Here is an 18,477-nt window from a genome sequence, read left to right on the forward strand (position 1 = left end):
TGTCTACTGAGTGTACATATGCACCATATTCTCTATACTCCAAACATCTACCACGAAACGTGTTTCGTTATTGATTCGGAACATGTGTCTTCTAGTGTCATTATTTAACACTCGGCGGACGTTAACAAGACCGCTATACGGGAATTGAAGTTTTAACAAGGGTTACGTCGTAAATTTGTTAAAAACTTTTTGGACCCATTTAATTTTGTAACATAAATAATAATTTTTAGTTGATTCTTGAATATAATCTGATTCTTTGAATCTATGTTAGAAAAGGGGGGATTTTTTGTCTTTGAAAAATATTCTGATTAAAAATCTATACCATTAAAATAAAGCGTAAACACATACTTCTTTGTTGCCTAAGATGTCAGCAATTACAACATATTTTTGAATAACTCTTTTTTTAATAAAAAAAAGCCCTACAATTACCTCACGCTTTAGGCTACATATTTTCACGCCATTAAACTTAGGGGGTAAATATTTTGGATAAAAAGCCTCTTGTGGGTAAGAGACTATAATTTGCTGCCAAGATCAAGGAAGCAAGATTGTCAAGGTTTGTCATCATGTCATGTCATTTTGATATTTGTAATTGATAATTTGACATATGTAAACAATAAAATAAAATTTTCATAATTTCATGCGGAGGAAATCGTACGGGAATAGCTAGTTTAATTATAATAGGAAAGTTAAATTTCGTATAATTCGTAAAAAGGATGCAGATGGTAATAAACAAAACCTATGTAAATTAATAGAAATATCATAACTTTCTTTTTGTTGGCATTTAATATTAATAAACCGTGTTTTCTACATGTTTTTGTTTAAATGTATTAGCTTAATTACTTTCATCCTCATGAACAAAAATCTCATTACTTGTTAAAAGAGTTATTCATGGTACAGTAATGTATTTCCTGGAGTAACATTCCGTAATTCCGTTGCCGGAATCCTGCAGGATTTTATTTCGAAAGCGAAGCGAGTTAGCACTTAACGAGTAAATTTCTAAGCAAAAACGTTCTGCATTAAAAAAGGAAGTGCTTTTAAAAATTAAATGAAATTCTCAAAGAGCTTTCCAGAGATAACTGTAATTATGGACTGTTATAAGAAAAGCAAGCATGAAGTAAACATATTTATTATTTTAATAATTTAGTAATTTCCATGAGGACTGTAAATAGGAAAATCTATACTAATATTATAAGAGGACACATTGTTTGTTAGATTGTAATGAAATAAATCACTACTGGACCGATTTATATTATTTTTTAATTTGACGCGGACGGATTTGCGGGGGAGAGTTAGTCGTTTATATGCTGCTGGGATAGTTTTGTCGTACGACTTAATACTGAAAACTTTCTAAACTATGGAAATAAATGTTTAACTTTTTTTCTAGTTAAACTTAAATTGGTTAACATATGACATTAATATCTAGTATCGATCGACTGGCAGGCGATGACGCAGGACAGACGACGCTGGCGCTCTCTCGTGTCGGAGGCCAAGACCCACATTGGGTCGCTGCGCCAACGCAGTAAGTAAGTATGACATAGATAGTATCTTAAGTAACCATTATATACCTCTGAATAAAGCATTAACACGATTTACTAAAATATACCATTATTTCCAATGCAATATTTTATTCAGCACTAAATAACTGCGGTATCACTAGCTACTTTCTATATGTTAATTACGCTCTATTTACATTTTAATGGAATATTAATTAAATAAAACATGATAAGGACATGTGACCTGAAAACCATATATTCGAGACAGTTGTGGTATCAACATGATGAATAAATGTTTATACGTTTATCGAAATCCTGTCACGAACGTTCAAAGAATTATATGCTCTATCATGGGAGGCATTGGATTGCAATTACCTCTTAACCAAAAATTACATTTTATTAATGATATTATCATCATTAGCAACAAATTATATTTAAATTGATGGTGACTAATAAAAGAAAATACCTTTTTACATTTTCACAACCGTTTTTAATACCAGTACTTATATATATTACCAAATAAGAATCTCTTGTAGAGATATCACTATTTAAAGTAAATAATAATAATTTACGTATCAAAATTCAACATTTACGGCCATTGAAATGGCAATAAAGAATTCATTTTTGTCGAACCACTGAAAGGATTATTGCCAGAAATAAATCCTCCCGCAGCAGTAAATCAACGCATTTAAATATATCTCCACAAAGCAAATGTAACAAATAGGATTACCGAGTAACTCAATTTATGTTCATTTATTTATGTAATTTATTCATTAATGAACACAATATAATTTGATCTCATTTCAAGGCAGGAATAGTCATACCGACTAATATCGCACCAACAGAAAAAAACTATACATACCCATAAAAACTTTCACAGAAATTTGATCTAAATACACGGCAGAAAAAAAAAGTCACAAATACACATCCAAAACTTTAAAGAGATTACTGTAGTATAATTTTAAAAATATACAGATGAGCTGTTTACTTTGGCAGTAAGTTTGATGGCATTGTACTCACCTAGTGCTGGCCACTGGCTGCCATACAGCATCCAGCGGTGCGTGCGCCGGCGGCGGCGGCTCGCCCCCATCCCCACCAGTCTCTGTTCGCCCTTCCCAATTCTGTGAACAATGAAAAATATACCATATCATATCCATGCCATTATCTCTACATAGGAACGGTACATACGTCTTCTATTGCGTCTAGCAAATCGATCTTTCATTTGCTTTTTTTACCTTAGATTTAAAAAATAAAAATCAAGTTATATTATTTTTTTTAATCGACCAAGCTGTTACACAAAAACATACAAACGAAAACATTACCCCAATAATACCATTTTTTTTCTTAATCATATTACTGCTGGCTGCTTTTCACTGTTTACATTTTTAATAGTTTATGGCGGATTTAAACGCACAATCAATGATCTATTGGCATACATATCTACATAATTAGATTTTTATATTTTACTTGAAATCAGAATATATTCAAGACCAAAGTGACAAAATTAAATCAGTCCAAAAAGTTTTTAACGAATTTACGATGTGACCCTTGTTAAAACTTCAATTACGGATGGCTCCTACATTTAACACACGAACGAAACATATTTTAGGCAATGACATGAATCAGTAATGAAATACTGAAATTTAAGTAAACTATTTAATTTTATATTAACATATATATGACATTCAAATGTTGGAAACGGAAAATATGTTTGCATACAAATCATACTAATATTATAAATGTGAAAGTTTAGATGGATGGATGGACGTTTGTTAGAGTTTGTAGACTAACGGGAGAACGGATCTCGCTGAAATTTGACATAGATGTAGAGCATAGTCTGGAAGAACACATAGGCTAATTACTTTTGTTTTTTTTAATTCCACGCGGACGGAGTCACGGGCGAAAGCTAGTTACTTTATATTTTACTGCTTTACAAAATGTTACAGTACATTTTAAGGAAAATTAATAACACGCTTGGTTACCTATTAAGTAAAGGCTTGCAAGAATATACGGGGGCGCTCAAGTAATTTCCTCCTGCGCCTTCCTTGTCACAGATTAAATAACACGCTTGGCTGGAAATCTTTGCTTTGTGCAATATTTAAAATTAGTTTGAATTAAAATAACAACTTGTATAAAAGTGTCTAAGTTCAAAAACTATTAATTTTCGTTATGACCTTCAAAGACAATCAATTGCAATTGTCCAAGTTGCTTCATCTAAAAGTAACGTTGATTTCTATCGTTTACGTAAAACATTGAAATAAGTCTAGAGAATGCGATCACGGACAGCTATTTAATATTTAATAAGCATCGTGATATAAATGCTTCAATATTCTAAGATGTTATAATATTCCGTTTGAGTCGACGACTGGACGAGCGACTGCAGAATTACAATAAAAAATTTACTGCATGTAATTGTAGGCAAGGCGCCGCTATGTCTACATGTCGCATACTTATCTACATTTTTAAACAATACGCTTTACATTGTACTCATAGTTATTTTGCTAAGGCGAAAAAAGTAACTACCTTACTTACTAGGCTTAGCATACGAGTAAGTTTATCGTATTATGTTGGCTGTTTAATTCCATAAGTTTTATATTAATATTTCGTATTATTTTCTACTAACTATAACTATTTTATGAGATAAAAATCAATTTATTTTCAATTGATTAAAAGTTGCTATGCAATAAAAAAACTCTGCAGTAGCAAATAACACGCATTATTTATTTGAAAAAAAAAAAACGATTTGGTTAAAAGTTTCCAGTCTAAATACGTTCTAATATTCAAACAAATTCATGGAAGAGGCGTGCAGCAGCAAAAAGTCTAATTTGAACAGAATAGTTGTCACGACAAACTATTTGCGTAGCAAACTTGCAATTTCTATGCACTGGTTATCTTGTTTGACTTGTAAACATTGCGTTTACGTGCCGGACTGTATTCTGCGAGGTGAATACTAGAACAGACATGGTTGAAAACTGTTCCTCTGTTCTAGCTTGCTATCGCTTGTTACTTCTTCCATCTGTATGGTACCGTAGGACTTTTTCATTTTGTTCCATTTCACCTTTAAGAAATTAACAGTAATATTTAAGCCTAAATAAACTGACATCTCTGATAACTACGTAAATTCTTAGAATTTCCAATACAATCTTTAAAAAGTGTAAATAATCGTTATATGTTAAAGAATGTTAAAGAAGAATGCAATTATATTCAATAGGTACATTTTTATCAAGTAAGGATAACAATAACGTCACTCTAATTGACGTCGGTCGACAGAATGAGGGATGTTTAAAAAGCAAAAGAGAATAATGGATGGTCAAAAAGGTTTACGCAATGCTTTGTGTGGAAAAATGTCAGTGTTAAAAAGTGTAATATGTCGAGGGAAATGTTTGTACTTTACACGATATTGTCGGTAAATTGCAGTGTAACGTTGTTATTTATCATTAGCCTAGCTTCGCTCAGTGTTTGTACGATAAACATTCAAACCTTTTTAACTCTAATGTTTAAAAAAACACAGAAACTACAAACCGAGACTAGATTACGTACACTTTGATTTTGTTAAATTTTAAAAGCCTTTCCAATAAAAGAATCGTCGAAATAAACGACAACAAATTTAAAAGCGCTTGTTGAAAAATCTAGTTTTTCAAACTGTATTTTCTGCTTGTTATATTCGTGACAGAGTTTGTTACGAGTTTAACTGGAATTGGTCAGTTTAATTCAGTTTAATTAAAACTGATTAACTACAATTGTGAATGATAAAATTGTACAATTTAGCTTTAAAAATTCATCCGGTTGTCACATTCGGTAACTAAAATGAGCCCATATCTACAAATAAGTATATATTAAATTTAAATTATTTTTTTAGAATTTACAGTTAAGCAGACTACACAATATTTTGCTGTAAAAATCAACATTTACTAAGTTTGTCGTACACTAAATAAATTTAAAAAAAAATCGTTAAATTCCAATCACATTTGCGTGAAGCGAGCAAATGATTAGTTCAACTTCAGTGGGCACGTTTGCTTTGAGAAGGAAAACTTCGGTTAGGTGGTAAAGTTTCCACATCAATTCTCTTGAAGAATATCACTCGACCTAATCCTTGTAAATCCTTCAGCTGAACCTATCTACCTAATTTGAATGTTTTATTTTTGCAACATTGTCTGATATGTCAATTTACGATATATAAAATACCTAATTAAACTATTCGATTTACGCTAATTGTGTGTTATCATTTCATCAAGGAATGGTGATCAGGAATAAATCATAATAAGGAATATTTTACGGATTTCACAACCCCCGGATATGAGGATTGCAACTCAAGAAGGCGAGCTTTGTTATGTAGAGTAAGAATACTCGCAGATTGTACTTATATACTTTGACTAGAAAAACTGTACATCTTTGAAAAAACATGCGCGAAGCGATACTTCACCGCCAGAAAATCATGCGACAGAAAACTAAATAACTTTCCTAACCCTCTTTTGCCTGCTTTTATAAAAGTTGGTAACGCAAGTGCAATTCCGGTGCTTGCGAATGTTTATGGGTTGCGGTTACTTTATATCAGGGAAAACACTTCCTCGTTCGATATTTTTTTACAAGACGATGTTTATTTCTTTTAGAAAAATCAATAACTGCCTATTATTTTAAAGAGTACGAGAGGTGTCTGTTTTATACATGTATTTCAGCAGTGGAGACTCAACAATGACAGCTCAAATTTATTGATATACGAAGAGTCATAGTAAATGACTTTATAAGTAGTAAAAAGAGCTAGGTTAGTTATTCGTCTTATAAAACTTCCATTCCGAGTTGAGACGCATACATAGCTGACTCGGAATTTCAGTGCGAATCTCAAGGGACTCCCTTATATGCAATACCATGTAATATGAGGTCATCTATATAGGGAATGAACTCACATGAAACTCGACACTTTGTTAATAAAATGTAGGCATTTTATTAACTGACTCAAACTTTACGATTCGGGTTTTTGCTTGAATACATTTAGACGGCTGGCATGAATACTTTCTTAGTAAAAATATAAAGGGCTTTCGAGTAACTTACAGTAGTTAATTGTTAACTAAGTAATCCCTTAGTATAGAGTTGTCGTTTACCATTTAATTATGAACGTGGTAGTGTTATTGAAATTTAGTTAGGCAATCTCTCAGTGTATTGGTGACATGTCCCTCGCATTCTATTCCACAAACAAATGATCCGATTCGATCGATAATAGTTTTCAATGCACGGTCAGGGCCGGATACAAAACTCGACAAATAGAACGGAATTCAATCTCTTTTTAAACTACAGATACAAGTTTGATTAAAAAAGTTTCATCAACAAGAGATTTAAAACAACGTTAGTATGTATTTGTTTTTGAGTATAGGTTTTTTTTTTATTTTAATTAATGGGAGAACATAAATGGATGAATGAATGGATTTTATTACAGTTCTCCAGAACAGTTAAACGAATCCCGCTAAAATTTTTGCATAATAAAACAGTCTAAAAGACAATAGCTACTTATTATATTTTTTTTAAATTCATATAGCTATATTTCCATATTTAATATTCAATGTGGCATGTACGTTATGAATTCCATAAATTTAAGCAAGCTTAATCAAGTTTATGCAACATATCGTAATTTTCATGCTGGCATTCCTGTTTTATGAATGTACGAGATAAGTTAGCAACCCTCGCTATTATTGTTCATTTCATTATATGGTATTTCCTGTGACCTACTTTCGCAAAAATCTTCTCGCTGTTTATCCAAGAATAATATTGCTATTTCAGTATTTATTTAAAACTACTACTTCTTTTTCACATTTTAAGAAAAGTCTCCGATATGTTGAATTTTTCTGTTTCAGATGAAAAAAAAAAACTTTTTGAATCATTCTTTAGGTTCTTTTAGATATCAAACGCTAGTTTGACGCTACCCGAAAGAAAAAATGATAACTTTGTATAACACTATCGCCATCAATAGATAGAAAATTTATCGGAACATTTTTCTTTTTTTATCGCGCTGTCATATCGACTACCACAAAGAGACAGTAATGAACGTTTACCCGCAGAAACAACATGAAATTTAATATTCTATGAGGGCTCATTAGCCGTTCGACAGAAAATATTTCTTTCCGCGTCATATATAACGATCCATACATAAATCTTTTCGAATACCAGAATATTATAAATAACGATTTAGATTTTACGTTTCATATGAATCAAAAATGTACAATAAATGTAAATTTAGTAATGATATATACATAGGGCTAAAATGTATTTCTAAAAGTCTGAATTTAAAGTTAAAAGTGAATAGAGACAAAATAAAACCACATATCTTTTTTTTTTATAACATAAGGTGGCAAACGAGCAAGCGGCCACCTGAATCCGCCAAAATGGCGAAGCGACCGCTGCCCATAGACATCCGCAATTGCAGATGCGTTGCCTACCCTTATCCGACAGAGGAGGAGACGCACATAAAGAGGATATCTCCCCTTCCTATGTATCTCCTCCTCCGTTAAATCCACTTCCTCTTCCCATCCTCTCCTTATAAGAAAAGGGTGGTAAACAGAAAGGGACTTAAATTAGGCCTCCGGCACCACACTCATCAGACGAAACACGGAATTGCTTCCATTTCACGCCTGTCTTCTGTGTGGTCGTGGTATTACACCGGGCGTGCCGGCCTATTCGTGCTAAGATGTTAAAGCGGGCACTACCACTGTATAAATATAATATCTGTCTTCTTTAGGCTATATTTATTAAGAAATGTGACATAATGAAACAAATTTATATTATTTGATTTGTAGCTTCAATAAACAGTCGCAGAACTTTTAAATATAGCATATTTTTCAAGGATAATGTGACATGATAGCGGTGAGAGAATTTTTATATCGGTCCAGTATCTTTTTAAATTCCGTAACAACGTAAAAATACAAATCTTTTTAATTTATGAGTGTAGAGTCTATATATAAGACAAAGATGAAAATTTAATTAAAATTAAAAATTACAGGGTTAAGAATGAATGTGGATGGCTACAAAGGAAGTGGAAGACTGAAGAAAGTATGGATGGATTATGTGAAAGATTATGCTTAAGGGAGTGGATTTAGATATGACGGGTGATAGAAGTGTATGGAAGAGCAGCACATACTGTGCCGACCCTCCGTAAGGCATAAGTACAAGTTGATGACGTTACACAAAGATTAAGGTTATTAAAGAGTCATTCGCAATTATGATGTCTAACTGTAAACTATAACGAGGAATTAAAAAAAACTCAAAATCCAGAAAACATATGTTATTAATAGAACCGTTCATTATCCAAAACAATTTGTTTTCACACCCTCTGTCAAATGCAGTGAAATATAAATCTAAATTTCCTATCTCTGCCTCGCACGCGGCTCTATATTCCAATTTATACAAAAGAAGGCTTTACTACCAGAAAAATTGGATGCATCCTCCATAAAAACGTTTATAGCAGCTATTTATTTTCAAAGATTTCCTACACGGTTAGTGGAATTTGTATTAGAAATCTTTACATTATATTTAATTCTTTTGTAAATAAAAAACTACATTATGTAGATAGATAGAAGAACGATTGTTATATTTTCATATTCGCTCTTAGAATTATAATCAAATTTTAAGTGATTCAAAAAAGTTAAAATTTAAATTACGCAGTATGAGGTCCAATATTTTAGTATCATAGAAATAGAGTTAAGACGTTAAATAACAATTAATATTTACGACATTATAACATAGTTAGTTTTTATATTCATGCAAAACTTTTAAAACTAAAAAATGTGATAAAATAAAAATGCAATGAATAATAAAAACTCTGCATTTTAAAAGCGTAAAATCGAGGCATAGTTGAATATTTGAGCCGAGAGCGCTAGTCACGTCTTCGCCATTTATTTCAATGTCCGTTATTTTTACACGTCACGGTTACTGCTATTCTTTTAAAAATACGTGCTGGAAAATGATAGTTTGAAAAATAACACTAACAAGTACACAGTAATGCAACATCTATACTATTATAATAAAGCGTAAACACACACTTCTTCGTTGCCTAAGATGTCAGTAATTACAGCAGATTTTCGAATAACTTTTTTAAAAAAAAAAAGCCCTACACTTACGTCACGCTTTAGGCTATATATTTTCACGCCGTTAAAGTTAAGGTAAATATTTTGAGTAAAAAACCTAATGTGGGAAAGAGACCATAAGTTGCTGCTAACATCACGGCAGCAAGATTGACAAGGTTTGTCATGTCATGTCATTTTGACATTTGCAATTGATAGTTTGGAAAATGTGAACAATACAATGAAATTTTTATAATTTTATGCGGATAAAGTCGCATGGGAACGGCTAGTTTAAAATAAAGATCGGTTGGGAATCCTCACAACTGCAAACAATACTTAATATGGAGACATTTTAATTGCGATGCGTTAAATTCTGATTGTGAGTTTTTATGTATATACATATACGTCCCTCGCCCTTCGAAGGAGATCGCAGAACTTTTAATGGACATAGAGGATATTAGAATAAATTCGGATAACGATCTCCCCTAAGGATTAGATCCGATTTCCCCATAACTGTTTCTACCGAAATATATTACTCATCATATAGTTTCTCAATAAATATTTATTTAAAAGATAAATTTGATAGCACCGCTTTATGTTTTTGTCAACAGATTGTCTATTACATCTACTTCTATTTAAAAATACTGAGAATAAAGACTTCCTATATGGTTGTAAACATTTACGAATTAAATTTGTCTGTAAACAGCCATGATTCTATGAAATATAGTTTGGTAGACAAAACAGTAACAAGTCGACTGAAATATAAACTAACTAGCTTTCGCCCGGATCCGACCACGTGAAATTAAAAATAGACTACCCTCTACATCTATGCTATAGTTAATCGAGATTAGTTCGGCCGTCTAGGCTTCAACTCTGACAAACGTCCATCTAAATTCGCATATATAATATTAGTAACAAGTAATATTGAACCTGTATATAATCTTTATGTTTCGGCATAAAATATTTAAATAAGCTATATTTATTTGATAAAATCGGCCTAATAAATGTTGTTGGCGTTGTGAAGCCCACAGTATGCCGCTAACAAAATTAATGGAGAGCCATCGAGCGCACCGGCAAAATTGTATACAATCGATCGTTGATTAAAATACGACTATCTATAAAAAAGGCCGATGCGCATCCACCGTAAGCGGATATTTTAATATAATGCCAATTTTTTATAAAATGATAAATTAACTCACGTAACAAAATTAACTACGACACCAAGAGACACTAATTGGTCACTGAGAATTACTTCAAGAATAGCTATTAAAAAAACTCTGGCAACTATAGAATTTTAGAGTAAAAATTAAACTTGAATGAACATACCATGTTTTTTTTCATACTGAAAAGTAATATAATATTTCTTATCTTACCTTATTTCCAAAATATACGATGCTAATTTTGGCACGAGATTATTTTTAAACCAGGTTCATGAAAAAGTTTAAACATAGCTATGTTTTTTTTTTTAACATAACTACTTACTAAATGTTAAACCGCTGGTTTTGTACACGTGTATATCAAAAAGTAATAAAACATGTACTTCAAGTTACTCTAAACATGAAAATATTTAATGCTAATTTGTAGCGAAAGTTTTCAGGTTGAAACATGTCACTTATCAAAATGGAATTTAATATTAAAACTTCCACAATTTGTATACAGTTTTAGCTCTAAAATTTACGGACGTGAATATTCATTTTATACGTAACGATTCAAACGAGTCACGTAAAGCTATTTCATAAATGTACTGGAACGTAATGGAACTTTGATGTTAAGCAATTCTGTGTAGTTAATGTACAGTAAGCCTGACGCTGACATGAGCCGATTATGCGAATGAAACATTGTCAGTATGGGACGTGGGAGACCTTACACAGACTAGGAAACAATTTTTCTAATCAAGTATGTATAAAAAGTGTAATAAATTAATCTAATACTTAAGTAACACAAACTACTTCGTGGCGCAGGATGTCAGCAATCACAGCATATTTTTGAATAATTCTTTCTTCAAAAAATCCTACATTTACGACACACTAGGCTACATATATTCAGAAGCAAGGTTATTATGGTAATGGTAATTTTGACATTTGCAATTGAGAATTTGACTACTGAAATGTAAACAATAAAATAAAGATTTTATAATTTCATGTGGATGAAGCCGCACGGGAACAGCTAGTTGATAAGTAAAGTTTAAGACCTTATTTCTCAAACTGTCTTTACCTTCAGATCCCAAGTCAGTCGGAAGGCAAGTAGTGCATCATCAATCACATTTACTTTTGAAACAAATTTCAAGTGACATAACTCGTCGGGACTTAATAAAGATTAAATATTAAAGTTCACTACAAACAATTTTCTACTTTTAGGATGATTTACTTCAGCGAATAAACATTTTTGTGACATCAGACAGAAAATAAATTGTAAAAGAAAAGTCTAACGGGAAAGGCGAAACTCAAAAGACAGCAGTAATTACGGTCTAGAATAACGTTGCTTTAAAGAAATTAAATAACATCGAGGTCGAAAACAAGTGTTTAAAACGTATAAATTACGAGATTTATTTCAATCCAATTAAAAAGCTTTCGTTTCTTGCAGCTTGCATCAACCGAACAACTCGAGGCATTTTATTTTAACTTATAAAAGCATACATTAAAAGAAGAGTACGTGAAAATAATTCGTTTTTTTTCTATGCTACCTCTCTTTAATTTTGAGCACCGGAAAACGGATATCCCTTCGTCAAGAAGTACCTTCTTCCTATAGCACCGCAATCTTGAAAGGGGTCTTAACGTAATATGTAAATTCTTCTTTACATGAATAGCTCACAATTGACTATTATATCATGAGCACGGTATAGTTTAATTCATAAAGTTCTTTGAGCAACAATAAATACTATGGCAAGCATCGAGTCGAGCATGAATGGGTAGAGTTGAACGATCTTGCAAACGGCATTGCTTAAGCCGGCACACGCCGACCGAGCCATTCACAATGTACGCACTGTTTATTTTTATCTGTACTGTTATCGACAGGTGAATGGTAACGATAAACGTTAACCAGTAACAGATTCAAGCCATTAATAAAAAAAAATATTAACAAGGAAGAAATGATGCATACCATATAGCAACTTTGAGGAATTCGGTTTAAAAACACTTCTGGCGGCTGGAAACCAGCGCGGCCTTCAGTGACAAGCTGGCCTAAGAATTGATTTCTTTTATTAATAAGTTCTATAAATTTTGGTTTGTGTGACTTTTGGGTCATAAATAGTGGTTTATTTAATTAAGGAAAATATGATATAAGCAAAATTCAAACATAATCATATATTATTGACAAGAGCTTTCTAAAACTTACACAAAGATTGTAGCGCCGGTTGTAGCAAGACGTAGAACATCGTAGCAACACTTAAGACGGTCGCAAGACTTCAAAACCATTGTTGATAGAAATGCAAAAATATAACAACGAAACTAAAAATTGTCAAAGTCGAGACGGTATTAAAAAAAATTAGTCGAAGAGCTAATTGAGCGCTTGGTATTCCTATTAACAGTTTCATCATCGCCGGCAAAGGGAAGGGAAGGGGAATCGAGTTAGCTCCCGCTCTACGGCAAATTAAAAGCAAACACACAGACTGTCTGTTGCCTACTGATAACTGAGCGCTGTAATAGAGCACTATTGCTATTGCATAGATATTTTTGTGTACTTTAACATCAATCTCTATCTGTAATGTATACTATACTACTTACAAATTAATTAAAAATTATAAGCTTTCACCTGCGACACCGTCTGTGTAAACTTAGAAAAAAAAAATAAGTATGAAATGTTCTATATCTGTGCTAAATTTCACCGAGATTGTTCTGCTATTTGACGACAAAAACTAATAAATGTCCATCCATCATTAGCATTTATAATATTAGTAAGATAAAAAAACAACGAATTTAGCTAGTACTCTTAAAATCTCCTCTATAAGCCCATTTTAAGTTATTTTTAATTTTTTAAATAAAAGTTATTTGATTAAGCTTTTATCGTAATTTTATATTCAGGGAGCAATAATGTAAACTTGATATCACCACTTGTGTCCGTAACATAAAATTGACGGTTACCGATTTGAGCACGACGACACGTATAGCAATAAAATACAGCGTAAACCATCGAATGGCACGCACATTTCAGTTCCATATCACTAACGACCTCCTGTGTTTGTCTCCAATTACACGAATGATAATATCTTTATCGAAATCACATCTGTTTACATGACTACTAGCTCTCGCCCACGACCTTATTCACTTGGAATAAAAAAAAACTAAGTAGCCTATATGTTCTTCCAGATTGTACTCTACGTCTATGCCAAATTATAACGAGATCCGTTTAGCCGTTTAAGCTACAAACTCTAACAAACATCCATCTTAGTAAGATTCCTAGGTATATGGACGGTAAAATACAGATGAATAAACATATATTATTTTTTACTTTAATGCGTACATCAAATAATCAAAGTTGAATTTATGGAAACATTTAGTAATGTATGGACTAAAATAATAACTAAATTTCGGTTTTTATCAAGTGAATAACGAATGCACAAATAGATACCAGCCTATAGATTAACTTTAAAACATTCATTTGCGAGTAGCACTCGGTCACCATTCGTGAATGAACTGAAAGAGTTCTAGCATGAAAGATGCAATAGCAAGTTTAATCTCAAAGATGGATTTCGTTGAAGGAGATAAATTACTTTTATATTCGTCAGCTATAACTAAAGCAACTACGCCCGTAGCTTAAAGTATAAAGAAGCTACGAACTTCCTTTTAAAAAGTAATACTCAGTCGTGGATTTAAAAAGAAAGATTTGTAATAAACATGTTAACTGCTGTTAACACCTAAACAGCTGTTACATGTAAACTACCCACGGGCAATGTGCAGGGTTCTCACAAACCAAAAAGTTTAAGAACCTAAAGTAAAAAAAAAAAGATAGGTAAAGCTCAGATTTTTATTTTTCAATGACAATGTTAAATTACAATACAGATAAAACTACTAAGTGATCATGTTATGTATTCCCTAATGAAATGTACACCGGTGTACGAACATTAGATTCCTATCGTTGCTTAAATAACTTGTAGGTGTGGAAATAACAATGGCGGTTGTATAAACAAATTAAAAAAAGCTATTTGATAATATCTTCGATGAGTATCTATTTGTTAGTAAACTCCAGTCAATTATCTATCATTAGCCTTTGTTTAAGTAGGCGTGGCTACGTGTTTGCTTTTCTTCCGGAACCTCGGTTGGGGTAATAAACTATTTTACTACTTTTTCTTCACTAAAACATAGTCTCTGAAGACTCAATTAAATTTATGAGGCTTTTTCTGAAGAAAACAGTTGGAAAACAACAACAGAAATGACGTTTTCGTTCTATACTATACCGAGTTTTATATAAACTTGCTGAATAAATTTTTGCGTTTTTTGTCCCTGGTGGAAAATACAAGACGTATGTAAAGTATATCCTCATTATGTACAGGGTTTAGTAAGTCCCAAATGTGGTGGAAGGAGAGTCTTGAGCCGTAAGTTGAAACCTTCGAGCTCTAAATATATAAGAAACTTCAATATTCATTTATTGAACAATCTAAGAATAAGAATACTTCGTTGAGCATTTCAATTTTAAACAACTTTAAAAAGAAGGATGATTGTAACATAACAATCGTCTATAGTCTCTCAAATCAATTTAAATTTTATTAAAACAAAAGAAGTGAAAAACAAGACAATGCTGTAATTCAATAAACGATATCTAATTCTAAAAGAATATAAACGCTTAAGATCAGTTACTCGGATAGCTACGCTTTCTTAATATTGAAGGCAATAACAAAGTTATTTCCAATAAGCGGAAATGGTCAGCGGTAGCTTCTACACGAGACAGTACCACCGCTATTTATCTAAAAACAAAGATTAGATAAAATTATGTTAATTCAGTCATCAAATTAGAGTTAGTCGTAAATTCCTTTCAAAAGCGATCAAAACCGAGGTACAGATTTTGAACGTTAAATACATGTCTATGTTCCGTAATATCATATAAAATAGTATATTCTATTTTAATATTTACGTAGCAATATGCAAATGTACATATTATTGACACCTCTATACAAATAACGATAACAAAGAAATGTGGCGCATATTGTTAGTACGAATATCTAACAGAACCACGATTTTAAGACAAAACATGTCACTCAAGAAATGTAATCTATGCAACAATGTTAGTTTCAACAGGTATATTGGAAAATAATACACATCTTTTTTTAAGTGTTTCTCAGTTTTCACAATCAAATAATATATATTCAATTCAACACGCATTCCACCTTTTTACCATTTTACCATTAACTGATATTCAAATTCTATGTTTAAACAGCCTATGTGAATAAATTAACATTTTTACACATTGATGTTACATCGACGATTCTTGAGTCTGGTTAAGTGATAACATTTAATAGTTTGTCAATTGTTATCGGTAGTAACATAAATGCTGTAAATAATATTTTACTAAGCACAACATATTGTTAAGTTCGTGTATTGTTATTAGATCAACATGCTATTTTGCTATCTTAAGAACAAATTATCACATTGTTAGTACGATTACGTGCATAATGTTTTACACCATCACGCTCAAAACAATTATTAAGCATCCAACACTTTCAATTAAAATAATCATGAAAATATTTCAAATAACTGTAAAAGGATACAAATGATTTAGATAATCGAAGATGTGGAACGATCTCTTATCACAAAGAAGAGATAAATAAATATAGTTAACTTGGAAATGTAAGTGTCTTACCGGCAAGTCTTCATTAAATTTAGATCGTGTTGAGCCTGTCGCGTTGGGACGTTCTAGAAGCAGCAGTTCAGTGAGGATGATCACACCGAAGACGGCGAAGAACATGATAAAGATAAAGAAGCTGATGTTGGCGCGCTCCTTAGCGCGGGAAGGAGCCGCGCGCGCGCGCCAACGCATAGTGCAGGCAGTACCATGAATGAGCAGCGGCAAGGGCACAACACTACCGAGCCTCGGGTCACCAGGGCCGCATCCCCCTCGCGACGCGTCACAACACGACGCCCGCTCACACTGACGCAACACACAATGACAGCACTCGACTAGACTTCCACCCGACAGACAGCGAGACAACGGCTCGGGTTGCACACGCTAATTTTATTTATCTACCATGTTATTGCAAAACATGTCACGACATCCTGTTTTATGTATGAATATGATAAAGAGTTTGGTTCTATAATTTCACATTGACAAATAATAAAAGAAGACAAAAGTGTTTTTAGTATTAACCCAATTTATATTTTTTTTACAACACGTCAGTTCCTAGTCAGTTACTTAAATAATAAGGAGATCCTTGAAAGAATTTTACGTATACACTTACAAATGATAATGATGATGTGATCGGTATCAGTCGAGCGAATTTAAAATGTACAATGTCTTATTTGAATCTGATGTATTGAAATGTTTTATTTCACATTAAATATACCAATTTTGTAAAATAACTCATTTTCTAGCAACACAGGAACGTAAGAATGGTATACCGCATGCGCGCCGCCCGCCCCTCGTTCAATGACTCGTTTCGTTGACAACGATTACTGACAACGCAGAGCTTTCCACGAGCTTCGTCTCTAACTCTAAATAAATAATGGCTATTATTGTATTTTGACTATTGTATAAATTAAACACTAAACTAGCTACGAACTACTGACCCACGTTAATGATTTCCAGTATTTAACTTTGTAGATATAGGGCAGGAAGCACAATAACCCAATTACATGAGTTACGAGTATTTGATTTAACATGTTTTTATATCTTCAAAAGTATTGATTACAATATACTAAACAATGGGCTAGTTTCTTTATGTATATGTTTTGTTGTAAAGCTAGGAGCAACTGACAAGGTTATTTTCGCATCAATAGACGCCGGCCTGCCCTTTCATCTGGCTTTTCCACAGCCAGGTATGTATCTAAAAATAAAACTGTATGCGATCTGCTCATTAATGTTTCAATATTTGTTCTATTTTGATGTATTTGTTTGAATGCGGTATAAAGATGTTATAGAATGTTATTTAGATAAATTATAAAACACTTCAATATTATTATTCTGATTAAGTCTATTACCATTACTGTAAAAGACAAAACTTCACTCGCTAATCAACAAAGAATCCTTTTAAACGTATCCGATATAAAATTTATTTTTAATCACTTGTGTGTGTCTCTCTCTCTCCCTCTCTCCCTCGCTTTCGGCCACTCTCTCTCTCACTCACTTCCACTCTATCTTTCTTTCTCTTAATTCCTGTCTCGTTCCTAATGATATATTGAGATTCAAAGGAATTAGCCATTCGCTTCGTTATATTATTTAGCGTCGGTATCCTTTGTTCTCCGTGGACTTCTCAATGAAGGATTTAGTTTATTATAACAAAAGGAACCGATAGGCTATCAAATTTAATGTAGTCCTGTTTTATTGAATTTATTAACTTAATTATCTGCGGTTCACGGCAATGCCTTTATTTGAATAATTTTCGCTCACACATGTATAAAATAAATAAAAAGCTACTAACCCGAGTACCTACTACTAACACAATGGAATTACTCGAATTTCATGGAAATGAGAAAATTTAAACAAATATTTCTGCGCATTTCTACCTTTACAAGACTGTAATCAGACTTATTATAAACAGACATCGGCAATTTTAACTTTGACACCTTTGACAATAATCCCGTAGTTATACAAATATACAATAAATGATATTGTCAGGCAGTGGAATGTGTAATTATTTCTTATCTTCATTAAACTAGTTCTTACAGTACTTTTGATCAGACAGTTGAGATTCTCTCAGAGTTACTCAGATCTAATTTTAATTTGTCGATTTACGATAACGAAGTCGGAATTTTCTGTTAACTAGTTTAACGAGTATATCACCTGCATAT

The 18,477-nt window shown here is 32.4% G+C and overlaps 1 protein-coding gene across 2 annotated transcripts in view; it reads right to left on the reverse strand.

Annotated features, from left to right (window-relative positions):
* LOC106107480 overlaps positions 1 to 16,618 on the reverse strand; it is a 34,806-nt gene extending 18,188 nt beyond the window's left edge. The window contains exons 1-2 of one of the 2 annotated variants that reach the window (XM_013288345.1): positions 16,334 to 16,618; positions 2,514 to 2,614 (exon numbers count right to left, since the gene is read on the reverse strand). In XM_013288345.1, coding sequence (XP_013143799.1) covers positions 2,514 to 2,614; positions 16,334 to 16,510 — 278 coding nt within the window. In that variant the 5' untranslated portion in view covers positions 16,511 to 16,618. Of the gene's footprint in view, positions 1 to 2,086; positions 2,352 to 2,513; positions 2,615 to 16,333 lie in introns of those variants that run through there. The other variant, XM_013288346.1, reaches the window with a different exon arrangement.
* Between the last annotated feature and the right edge of the window lie 1,859 nt (positions 16,619 to 18,477).

This window comes from Papilio polytes, unplaced genomic scaffold, assembly GCF_000836215.1.
Source record: "Papilio polytes unplaced genomic scaffold, Ppol_1.0 DF822067.1, whole genome shotgun sequence".
NCBI lineage: Eukaryota > Metazoa > Arthropoda > Insecta > Lepidoptera > Papilionidae > Papilio > Papilio polytes.